This window comes from Adelges cooleyi, unplaced genomic scaffold, assembly GCF_023614345.1.
Source record: "Adelges cooleyi isolate 19-005CV unplaced genomic scaffold, UGA_ACOO_1.1 ACOO_flye_CR_arks_rails_tigmint_CR_PRNA_8, whole genome shotgun sequence".
Taxonomy (NCBI): domain Eukaryota; kingdom Metazoa; phylum Arthropoda; class Insecta; order Hemiptera; family Adelgidae; genus Adelges; species Adelges cooleyi.
In genome coordinates, this window is record NW_026096513.1 from 3,662,001 (window position 1) to 3,674,958 (window position 12,958).

Genomic DNA, 12,958 nt, shown 5'->3' on the forward strand with positions numbered 1-12,958 from the left:
CACCAACGTCTTCATTTTGCAGCACACGATAAGACGTGTCACGCCGAGAAGTACTTAATCGATATTTGTCTACGCCACCACCTACCCGCTTCTCGTTCCCCGTCCAGCCATTAGAGTGAGCACGATATGTAATAACGGTTTCGCGTTGATCAAGTTAAAGTCAACGCAGAGTTTTCCTGCACACGCTTTTAACGAAACAATCTCCCCCGAGTGTAAATAATAAGGGTCGTATTTCTAGTTTTCGATTTGTTCCGGTGTAGGTACGTTGTTATTATAGTGTTTTTACCCGGCAGTCGTCGTTCGTTACTATAGGAGATAGACACAAACCTGTGTCTGCCATACGGACAAGCTGTATATACACGTCTATCGATTGTAGGCGAGCATAATTTGTATATATATTTCCTTTAGACAGTCGATTCTTCAAAAGTGAACACTATTTCCTTTTTTGTTTTACAATATTATAAAATTACAAAATGTTTATTATTTATTTTGGTATTTTTTTAAAGCGCTATAGAACATTACAACTTTATTGTAGCATAATATGATATTAACTTTTAAATCAAAATACTGAATGAATATTTAAAGTACTGAATATTTTGGCTGATCGATAACCAGTTTTATTAGAATTATATCATGAATGTGTCTTATGAGACGTAATATAAGAACGTTAATTTTCATATTCATGTTCGTGTTCATTTCTCTCCCCTCCTACTATGTACAATTTCCTCCCCCCTCCTTCATAGGTCACTGATCTTTTGCTATCTGAATTTTATTAGAAGCTATTATCAGGTGACTCTTATCACTATTATACTATCTTTTATTCTATATCAGCTGTCTCTTATCAATTGCACTATCAAGAATGTTAGGTTTAGTTCAGTTTGCGTCATCAAACGTGACGCAAATATTAGACAAACCTAGTATTATTTTTATCTGCGTACAATACACAACCGCACTACCCTTCCATCCTAACTTTTAAACTATATGAATTCTAAAAGTATTTATTCAACAGCCAAAATGTTCAGTAAATAATTCTTGATTTAAAAAGTTGATGGATCGTCACCATTTAAGATTTAGCTGTTGATAGACCTTTAGAAAACCAAAAAATTCAAGAATTTGTAAATTTTAAAATATAGTATCGTAAAAGTATAGTGTCGTAAAATATAGAAATCGTAGAAAACACAAGCAAAAAAGTCTTCAAATAAAAAAGAAAAAATACGAAATTGCAATTCTTTTTTGAGAAAACCAATGGATTTATATCACTTTAAGTTTATAACTATTGTTTAATAAGTTTATATTCATTATTTTATTTTATATATTTGGTATTTATTTGTTTACCATTGTACTTAACCGTACGATGCTTTTTTTCCAATAAAAATGTGTATTATAATAGTACTTGTCCAAAATGGCCAATCTCGATTATCACTTATAATAATATTATGCCTATCCGCCGAGTCTAAAATTTCACCCCTTTATCTTTATTATTTAAAAAGTTGTATCTATTAATAGTTGGTGTATTTAAAAAGACGGGCTCCTATAAAAACAAACAAATGAAAAACTTTAGTGTTCATCTGCAAAAAGTTGCTAAAAGCGAAATTGACCCTTTTAGACCCAAGGCACAGAAAATATATGTATTATATAGACGTGTCACAGTCTCACTCCATTAGCGAGACATAGGCTAACTCTGAAGATAATATACTTTGTCGTGTTTCTGAAACGTTATGAAACACTAACTGCACGTGCCGATAATGCTGTAAATATTATACCTAATAAAACACTATGAATTCATCTGTTTCGATACAATTTTCGTTAGGTGTAGCGAGTTTTTCGAAAAGTAATAATGTACAACGCGTTTAAAGGTTCAGCCTAATACCTACCAAGAAGTAACAATATTGAAAATATCGCAGATATTTCCGTCTATTCTTGGAACTGCAACAGACAGCAGCAAAGCGTATCTCGAGAGTCAACAGCTTAATATATATCATGAAAAAGTGATACTCTTCTTCTCCGGGCTGATATAGGGTGGATTCTGTTTTTATGACATAAACGACACTATGAACAAAACACCGCCAATAGCAACACAACGTGGCCGCTTGGAGCCGATAAAGAAAATCTGAACAGTAAATTGTGTAAACCACTAAAAAAAATTGCTTCAGGTTTATTATAATATAGGTTAGGCGTACATAAAGCATGTATTGGTCGTGCTCCATGACGTTGAAACTTTACAAGTGGGTTTCGAGTACTCCAAGTTCAGAGCCAACAATACATAAATCACAATGCATGTTGTTTGTCCGACCGATACGATAAACTCTTGTTAAACCTTTTCAGCTAGATCAGCGATGGCAACTGTTAACTGTGTGTTAGCGCAAATAAAGGTTTTTTTATTTTAGTTAGCACAATTTTTGGTTATGTCCATAAACGAAAATCGCATATACTTTGTTTCATTTACTAACAACGTACATACATTAGCTTACTTGATGTTTCGACTAATCTATCTGTTTTGGGGAGTTTTCGTTGCTTTTATATCAACATTATTGGAAATATTCTGCAAACGTTATTTGCTCAACTAACGGCCGGTTCTTATTTTATGGACCTCAACTACTAGTTCATGCAAGTGTCAAATTAATTATAACTATTTCATTAGTACCAGAATAGTTTGTGTACAAATTTTTATAAGGTTTACTTCCTTCTATGTATAAATGATCGGATAATAATTATAAAAGCATTAGTGAATGAGGAAAAGTTCAAAAAGTCCAGTGGTCATTATATTTTAATATGTGTTTATTCAATTACAAATAAATAATTAATACATTTCAAAAGCCATTTTCAAAAACAATGGTGCATAACAGTAACAAACTGAATCGCCCAACAATGATTGATTTTATACATTAAAACAAATTCACTTGCACTATCGATTTGGTAATCATACTGTAATATACCTATTAGTTTACAAACATAAAATAGTAATATTACACGCTTACTATGTCGCAGAGTTAAGACATACAATTTTAGATTCATTGTTTCCTTTTTTTCTTTTCTTTTACCAGAAATCAGATAGTTTGCTTTGAATACAATAATATTTTTGCAACAGCTCTCAAAATCCTATATTTTCTAGTCTAGTAGCCTTAACAATCAAATTGTCTCTGTTTCATTTTTTTCACTTTTTTATCCCTATTCGAATCATATTTCTTTATTTTCAATCTATATATTGAATTCTATAAAGGTAATACGTAGGAACCTTCTAACGAATAGTTTTCTTCTCTGACGAATACCCTAACAAATAGCTCATGCAATTCAACAAATCCTATTCGAATAAACATTTTTGTGACATTCGGTAAAAATAATATTCAACCACACATTATCACTTCTCATACTTAAGTATCATTTAGTTAAATTATGTATAGAAATCTGTTTTGTTCGTAACACTTATATTGTAGTGGTAAAAAGTACTTATTTAAATGAGCAAATTGCTGTTTAAATACCTAAAAAAACTATTAATTAATAAAATATAAATAATAATAATAATCAAATTGAAAGTTGAAAACCCGGTAAATTTGTTTGGTGTTTTTTTCTAGTCTATAGTTGACTATCAGCTGATTTTGCTAAAATCTATCAAAATGGTTGTTTTAATTTTAAATGGTTATTTCCTCTTTAATATAATAACCATTCAATTACAATACTGTTGTTAATATTAATTAACAGTATTTTCATTTGTAGGGACAGCGTAAGACAATATTATATAATAAAATATCAATGAAATCATGACATCGAAGTGATCACTTAAATACAAATGTCAAAATAATTTACTTAAAAAAAATTGTTTACATTAAACTATCTGTTTAATATTTGACTGCTTTAAAACTAATGCATTTGTAATGAAAACTGACAGTATAATATGTTTTATAAAACATATTATTTTCCGAGAAATAATGTCTACATTTAATTTCAAATGCCCTGGTTATAGGTAGTCATTTTGTGAATAAGGGAATTTTGTTTTTTCAATTGTGTAGTGTTATTGCTTTCTTCAGTTCCTCGAAAGAACAATTTATATCCTCGTTTTTTTCTCTCGAATGCAACATGTCATGTATCTGTCTCACAACAACATTTTCTTTGAATACAATTTTAGAGTAATCAAGTCTTCTACATGGTTATTTCAATAAATTAATGTTTTCCTCTTTTGATATTACACTTTAATTAGTCTCATTCACTGAAAACTAATGATCACATGTGTGATAGTATGTCTTATATCTTAATATCTAAAACGCAAAATAATAAGACAAAAATGAACACAAAACATATTTACGCATAACAAACTCGTAGAACTAAAACAACATTTTTAAAGAAATTGTAGTGTACACTAAGGTTAGGTTAGACTAAGTAATGATAATAGTAATTAAAAGACATAATTTGATTTTTAAAATATTGTTGTTTATTATATTTGCTCTTTTTTCCCCAAAAACGAACAAAAAATTGTGTTAAAATCATTTTTGTGCATTTTTAAAAAAATCACCAGGTTATGATGTAGGTATACGATATTCAGCTCTGGGTGTCAGCAAAGCCCACCAACATCAACAGAATCCAAACATTTCAGTCAAAAACTCTTAGACAAATTACAAAAACCCCATATTTTGTCTCTGATCACACCTTTCACAATGATCTCTCCATTACTACCGTTTCAGATGGTGCTAAAATATTGTCCAAAATATTCCATGTCCGCCACAGCAATCACAGAAATCCTGTACTGTATGGTATTGATAAGATTATTTTTATTTTTTATATCTTATAGATATATTAGATAATATCTTCAAAAAATACACAGTTTATAAACAAAAAATTACGTAACATTGTGGTTTTTTAAGTAGATTTAGTTTTGGTTTCTACACAAACTCTAATAAGCTTCAAATATTTTACTTTTAAGTCTAAACAAAAACTTTATGAATGTGGTTTTTGGAGTATGTCCAAACAAGAACCCATTTGTTATTCTACCTAGTTTACGTTCAAATTAGATGTGTCATCTGGTGATTCTGATCTAGCTTTTAAAGAAATACGTGGTTACCTTTAGAAATAATCTAAACATTAACTACTTTGATACTTTTTTTAGTAAAAAAATGAAAGAAGGTTGCCATGTATTTGAACAATAAAAGTTTTTTCTAAGTATGGTAAAAAACATTATTTACAATTTGGATAGATAGTTTGATTATTACATTTTAGAGATCCTTCAAACAGATGTTCACAAAACGTAATTGAAATCATTATTACAGCTATTAACAAAATGCAAAGCTTAGGACTGAGAAGGTATTGTTTTTTATTATTGTAATGTTATTTAAATGTAGTATAAAAACTAATTGAAATAAGTAAACGTAGTTAATAAAATTCAATCATGTAAAATAATTGAATTATATTACATGAATATCATGTATCATATTGTAAGAATCACCAAATGATAAATATTAATTAAAAATATATATTTAAGAAAGAAAAAAAAATTATATTTTATAAAAATATATTTAATTTATTTGTTTACTTCTTAGTAGGTAAACCAAGAAAATCTTGATATTAAATTATGTATTCATGTGTATGATTATGCACAACATTTCCAAAAACCACTGTACATTGTATACGTCCTTTCTATCTATAATTATTTATATTATAAATATTTATCATTATCCATTGGTCCTTATAAAAATAAATGATTTTTATTTGTATATTTTTTTTATAAACTTGATAAATAAAAGTTAATAAAAGCTCTTATTAAATGATGATCAAAATCAAAGCAGTTATAAATCCCTTTACCTAACTCCATTTAGAATTAAGAAAGTTATTTTGTTCATTAACTTTTCCGAACATTGTTAAAAACTTTTGAAGTTTAACCATGAAAATTGAAAACTTGCAACTCTTTTAATAAATTACCGATGCAAAAATCAATTAATTTTCAAAAGAGGCTTTTACAAAAATAAATCATAATGTTTAGTGCAATTATTCAGTTAGCAGTTAAATAATACTGAAAAGAGAAGTTCAAAATTTAAATTACAATAAGTATAGGCTTAATTATTTTGAATATTTTGAATTCAATTATCCCGTAAGGCGACTTTATTGTGTCTATCGTTTTATGAAACATTTGTTTTCTTCTATTAAATTATTAAAGGTATAATAATTCAAAAATTGGCCATAAAGAAAATATTTGCTGGTACCCGATAAGATATTTATGTGAGGAAAAAAACAATTAAAGAGCCGCATAGAACGCCCCGCGTTAAGCAACATATTGTAGCAAAGGAATGCCATTTCAACCGCAACGAAATGCATTTTATTACATTATAGTGAAACAAATCTCTGTCAATAGTAATGATTTATTTTTGCTTTATTATACTTCCTAATTTATATGACATTTTATTAAATATCTCTAATATTAATAAAATACTAATATTTTTGTAATATACTATTAATTAATTTATATAACCACAAGTGTTGCACTGTTTTCTTCTAGTTGTTATGATTCTATTATATTTAATAATAAACGGCATGTATTCGATTTTGTAATAATTTTTTACAAGAAACATTTAATGCGGTCCGACTGCTTTTAGCAGTTTTAGCATAAACTAACTACTATTTATACAAAAACAATAATTTGCAGTAATATCCGAAGGGAAAGTCATGACGTAGTCAACAGACTACCGCTTTTGTATATAAAAAAAATAATAATTTCCGAGCCCCAAATATTAAGGAAGGGTCTCTTTATTATTTAACGATGGGAAGGCATTTTTAGGAAGGGAGACTTTAAATAGAAATTTTTTATTTTACATCAATTTTTTTTCTGAAACATTAATATTGTTAAAAGCACTTATTTCCTGAATTTTTAGCATTCATCAAAATTAATATATATATTTCTCTCTTAACTATTTAAAAAAAAAAATTGTCATTTAACGTGATTATTTAAAATCATTTTTCATTAAAATCCAGACGATCCTGTAACTAATGATAACAACTGATGAATGTTATTAGAAAAGTTTTCTTACATTATTTACTATTCAAATCAACCAATAAAATCCAATGTTAAGAACTTACTATTTTAGAATAAAACATTTGGTAAATGTAAAATTGTTTATTGCAAAAATTAATTTCTTGGTAAGGTCGTAAGTCGCAATGTTTTTATGTACCGTGTATTATATTAATATAAATATAAACATATTATTTGTGTATGCTGAAATCAAAACATACATGATCCAAAATTCACATTTTTCAGAAGACGCAAAAAAGCTTCATTTAAATCCAAATCTGTTCATATTAACCGTAACTTTCAAGAATTTAAAGTTATTTGTAAAAGTTGTTTGTTTTTAAACCCACAAGTTAAAATTAAAAATTAAAAAATAAGTAAAATACAAACTATAAAACCTTAGTAAAACAAATCCAATAAAACTTTTCGGATTGATTATTTTGTTTTCTATTCTGAACAATAGCTGATTAGTCGTAAACAGTGGTATTTGATATTATATTATGATTATAATGAAATAAACAGCTATTGTTAAAATCCTTGAAGTAATACTTATTTTTTCTAAAGTGTAATAATTACAAGTTCTCTTGTTAGGAAGGAACTTTAGATTATTTTATTATTTCATAATATTAGTAGGGATTCTTTTGTTACTGGTTTACTGATGAAAATTAATTGCAAACAATTTGTCTATGAATATTTAAATTACAATTTTTGCCTACGTATTATATGTTTTTAATTTATCGTTCGTTTTCCGAATCGTTAGGTTATTAAATATGAATAATTACCCAAAGGCAAAGTCTAAGAATCCGCTTACACAATTATATTAACATTGTTTTCGTTGTTCTTTGTACTAAAGTCGATCATTTTCAAACTTAAAATTATTAATAATACCTTGGCGCCCGTATTTGCTCTTTTTGAAAATAATAGGCGGCTTTAACACAATCAAAATAAGTATGAATAAATAAAACTCATTGCCTTCCTATGCTCTTTGACACTAAGCAAGATCAAAATATTTTTGTTGAAAAATAAAAAAAGTTGAGACATTTCTTAACATATGTTAAAATATTATTGCTATTAGATACACTGAATGGTAAATACTATTTTTATACTAATGCAAACTAAAAGGTACAATATTAGAATTTTGGTTTTCAAAAGGGATGGTTATTGTTACACATTGAGTTTGTGTGTGTGATTAGTAGTAAAGAAATGCGCGGTAAATATATTATTGGTAAAGATGTCGAAATTAAATACCATATATTTTCGGTGCTTAATTTTAACTATTAACCTATTTGCTTAATATATAAAAAAACTAATACTATTGAGGTGCTGAGAGTATAAAATAGTACAAAGAAAAGGTTAAATGATAGATGGTAATAAAATATTATTTAACTAATTAAATAAAATGATTAATAACTAGTAAAAAATAATAAATACCAGACAATAATGGGAAGATGAAAAATATTCCAATTAAATATAAACGATTATTTACTATTCAGTTGTTATTATTCCAATAAGACATTAATATGATCATTACAGATACGATTGCTAAAATAATATTAAAATTAGTGTAAATATAAATCAATTAGTATTATATGGTACATCTATACAAAAGTATATATTATTACAAAAATTAATTTACATATTATGGTTTACCTACAACAACTACCTACTCTTTCTGTGTATATTTGTTAACAAAACATAATACTATTTTAATATCTTTTCAGCGCAAGAGTTAAATGTATTAAACATGATTTACTTTTTTTTTGGAATGTATTACTTTTTACACGGAATTTGTCAAACACTGAATATTCATATATCTATTTAACAAGTATCACTTACCGACGATGTCCTCGCGGGAAACTTGCACCAAAGTGAACAAAAAAGTGACGACGAATACGCTGAGCACATGCTGAACATCAGTATACATGACGGAACGATAGGTCCGTACCCTAAGCACAACAAACGCGAACTACCGGCTGGTCGGTCGCGTGCTCTTAGGTTTGAAAACTCACAATAGGAGGGTTGTTGCTCTGGCGCGCCTCCGCGACTTTTGCCGCCAAAAGTCGCGACCGTCCGCCCACCGCAACCGCCTAAATAATAAACCTCCCCTACCCCCACCAAACGTCAACTACGACGATGGCCTAATGTGAATTAACATTACCTTAGGTATTTATATCTCTATATTTGTGTGTCTTTACAGAGATAAATACCTAAGGTAATTTGTGTTTTAGTGCATGCCAAGGGAAGCGACACAAAAAACCCCAAGCTGTTGATATTGCAAACAGATCATTTTATATTAGAACAACCTCAGAATCAACTAGTTGATGGAACGACGTTGCCACAAATTAATCACGAGCAAACAATGGAAAAAACAACTAACACCATTCATCCAGTCCATGCGCCCTGTATCTAATGGTGGACACTGAAAGCTCCTCGGACATAAAAAGTAGTTTTTTTTATGTTTTTTGGGTCGCTGAATCCGAATTTTTTGGTAGGCCAGCGGTCAAGTTGTTGTGCAAAAAGTTATTAATAATTTAATTGTTTTAGACTGGATTTATAACCATAAAACCCTAATAATAAATATTCCTTGTCTCAAGACAAATCTAAAACATCCTATATAATATTAAGATATCTTGAATAGTTTTTGAGTTATGTTGTGCACGATGGGCGGAGCGAGCGCTTTCGGTCGCGCTTGCATATACCTCCGACTTCTTACGTTGACGGGTTTCTTATTATTGTCACAACTAAATATCATTTAATTACCAATTTTAATATATATATATATATATATATATATAAATGTGATATATTAATACACCCCTATAAGTTCTAATTTTTTTTTTTTTACAATTTTCATCAATTTTTTTTTTTTTTAACTTTATTTTTGAAAACAAACAATCTGTAATTTAATTTACAATAAGCATGTATGCGGAAGTAAGATCTTTTTGGCATGAAACATGTGAGAGAAGTAGCCACCCAATGGCGACACTTACATAGGGCTTGGTTAATTATGATGTAATTATGATTTAAGTCACGACACCATCTTCTCTTTAACCTACGAGGAGGATTACCAGGAATAGCGTCGGAATTTAGAGCTGAAATTAAGGGATTTGGATGGTTTGTTAGTCGTGAGCGGAATCGTTCAATTTGTATTAAAATTATTTTTTCCTATTGTGCTGTTCTTAACCCGTGTATAATTTAGAGGGGAAACCAAATAAAATGAAACAAAACAAAGTGTGAGCTGCAAAATTTTTCAAGACAAATAAAACTCTTGGAAGTACACAAACCTGAGTTTATTTTTTTATTTAACTCAGTAAGTAATAAAAAGCTGTCAATTACTTGCTTACGCAAAACAGTGTCATTTTTAGCTAAGTGTTGTGTCAATATGCATAATAATTAATACTTAAGAAACAAAATGCCACTCGCTTTGGTTATAGGTGTTTTGGATTTGTCTTGAGACGAGGAATATTTTTTGATTAGGGTTTTTTTCATACGACGTAAAATTTTCGTGTAAGTTCAGTTTGATTATTCTATGGAAAAAAATGTTGTATTACATATTTTATCATGTTTATGTACTACCTATACTAGCTAATTATAACAAATAAGACAAATTCACCCAAAACTACGGGATAAAGTATCTCATATCTTACATAAAAATGGGAAAACATTTTATTTTAATTGACTCGCTCGACTTTCATTAGGCGGCTTGCGTCTAACATTTTAGATTAATGTGTGTACCCGTGAAATACTTGTGATATTTTATTTAGTGGTACTACTATTCCAAATGAATAATTCATGCAAATTTTGAATTAATTCAACTATTTTTAAAACAGTTATAGAGCATCGTAATTTAAAGTTGAAAAATATGTAAATTTTTTCAGTTTTTTGAAGGAGAGGAGTGAAATTTTTTAATTTTTGCTCTAATGAAATACCTTTGAAGTACGATTTCTGATCTATAGACTTAATACATAAAAATATCTATTCAGCGGCTTAAGCGATATCGTGGGTCCCAGGCACAAAATAAAAAACACACTATTGTAAAAACAACACCTCAGCTCCGCATCGAAGCAAATAGATTAAATTGTAGAAAAGTTTTAAGTTTGTTTTAATAAAAAAAATTGTGTTTCAAATTTAAATTATAAACCATACAATATTCACTGTATAGGTTTAAAAAATATTTAGTTTTTTATCATTATTGTAGTTTTTGGTCAGATACCCATTGGTTTATACTATTAGTACATCGTCCACCGTCTATTTTCTACAACCATATATTATTTTAGAAAACTATAAAAACATCAAATTCATGCTACACCTGTCTGTTTGTCGTTTACCTTCTCTCTATTAAAATAATGTGGTAAATAAGGCAGGACCAAGACATGCCAGTGTGTGTTACCTAAACAACCTTATCTTCGAATTTGACACGTACTCACATCACGTTTGCCCGTTCTACTTACCAAAAGTTACATTGCGCATTGTGTGGTACACCCGCAAGCAACTTCTGCGAGCATTATATTATTAACACATTTGTATGAACATTGACATGGAATCGTTGAGAGGGGGGGTGGAGACAAAAAAATTATGAAACACTGAGATCACATTGTATTAAAAAAAAAATGTTTTTCTTATTTAACTCTATGAGATATTGAGTGGTTCACGATAAAATGATCACCCTGTATTTATAAACAAGTATATACACTATTATTTATCCATCGACTACTAGGGATATTTAATTCAGTGTAAAATAGAAACATTCTCAAAGTTATTCTAGAAAATATGAATAACTATTCATGAGGCAGTGATTGTTCATAATATGTAATGTTGTATTACAAGTTCTATTTTTTTAAGTCTTTCCAACAATAATGATATTACTACAGATCAGAGGGTGAATAGCGAATTAAAGGGAGTAGTAGGTGGACCAAAAAAAACAATAATTTTCCGACAAATATCAACAACAACAACCACAAGGGATACAATGCCGCTCCACTCAAACGTCTCAAATTTGAAAACCATTACTGTACCGCGATTATTGTATAGGTGGAAGGATATTACATAGAATAACAACGTACATCTCATGCATATCAATAGGGGTCGACCGTTAGTGTTTTCATTGCACATCATTCAGAGTGCCGCCAAAATTGAGCCAAGGGTTCTCCCATTTCCCTTTACTTATTTAGAGACATTTCCGCTCTAGGCTATGTATACCACGTAAGTTTGTTTTCCCGAATTGGTTTACTTTGTAAACTAATAATATAAGCCCCAGGGCCGCCACCGATCTCTTTGCAGTTACGTTGCGTTGAAATGATGGAAAGAAAAATACAACTTTTTTTTTTCTGCACTACTCAATCTTCGGGTACTCCGTGTCTTGGTTTACTTTTACTCACACAATAAATAAATTTACCTTCACCTAAACTAATTGATTTTTCATTCATTAATCGTATTTGCCCGAACGGTCAGTTTGTTGTTTTATCGCACAGGGAAAACGAAGTTACTTTGTAAGTTAAACTGTATTATAAGATTTGTATTAATAACTATTGTTAATATATAGTTTCAGTCGGGTATTTTATGTTAATAATGACATCTTCATTTCTTTAGAAGTATGTTAGCTTTAACGAAAATCTCGAGCGAAAGGTATAACAGTAAGATTGACTATTGCTTAGCCGCCAGTCAGTGTAGTGGCTTAGATACAAGACAAAGCTATAATATATTTGGATCTACTATAATTATGATTAATATAGGGAAACAATACATTTATAGTTGGAATTAGTATATAAATAGTTAAGCCAACTAAATGTATAATTGCCTTAACTAAACAATAAATCGATAGATAATAATAAATAATAATTCTTAAAATAGATCCAACTATACAGTTATTTTTGTGTATAGAGTATGTTAATTACTTTGAAGAAGGTACTACGAGTACATTGCTTCTAAAATTCTATATGCTTCTTATTATTTGTAGGTTTACATTGAAAT

General features: G+C 29.1%; 1 protein-coding gene across 3 annotated transcripts in view; it reads right to left on the reverse strand.

Annotated features, from left to right (window-relative positions):
• The window catches only part of LOC126845810 (neurotrimin-like), a 98,196-nt gene extending 89,260 nt beyond the window's left edge, over positions 1 to 8,936 (reverse strand). For all 3 annotated transcript variants that reach the window (XM_050584729.1, XM_050584728.1, XM_050584727.1), the window contains exon 1: positions 8,825 to 8,936. In XM_050584729.1, coding sequence (XP_050440686.1) covers positions 8,825 to 8,912 — 88 coding nt within the window. In that variant the 5' untranslated portion in view covers positions 8,913 to 8,936. The remainder of the gene's footprint in view (positions 1 to 8,824) is intronic.
• Positions 8,937 to 12,958: the final 4,022 nt, after the last annotated feature.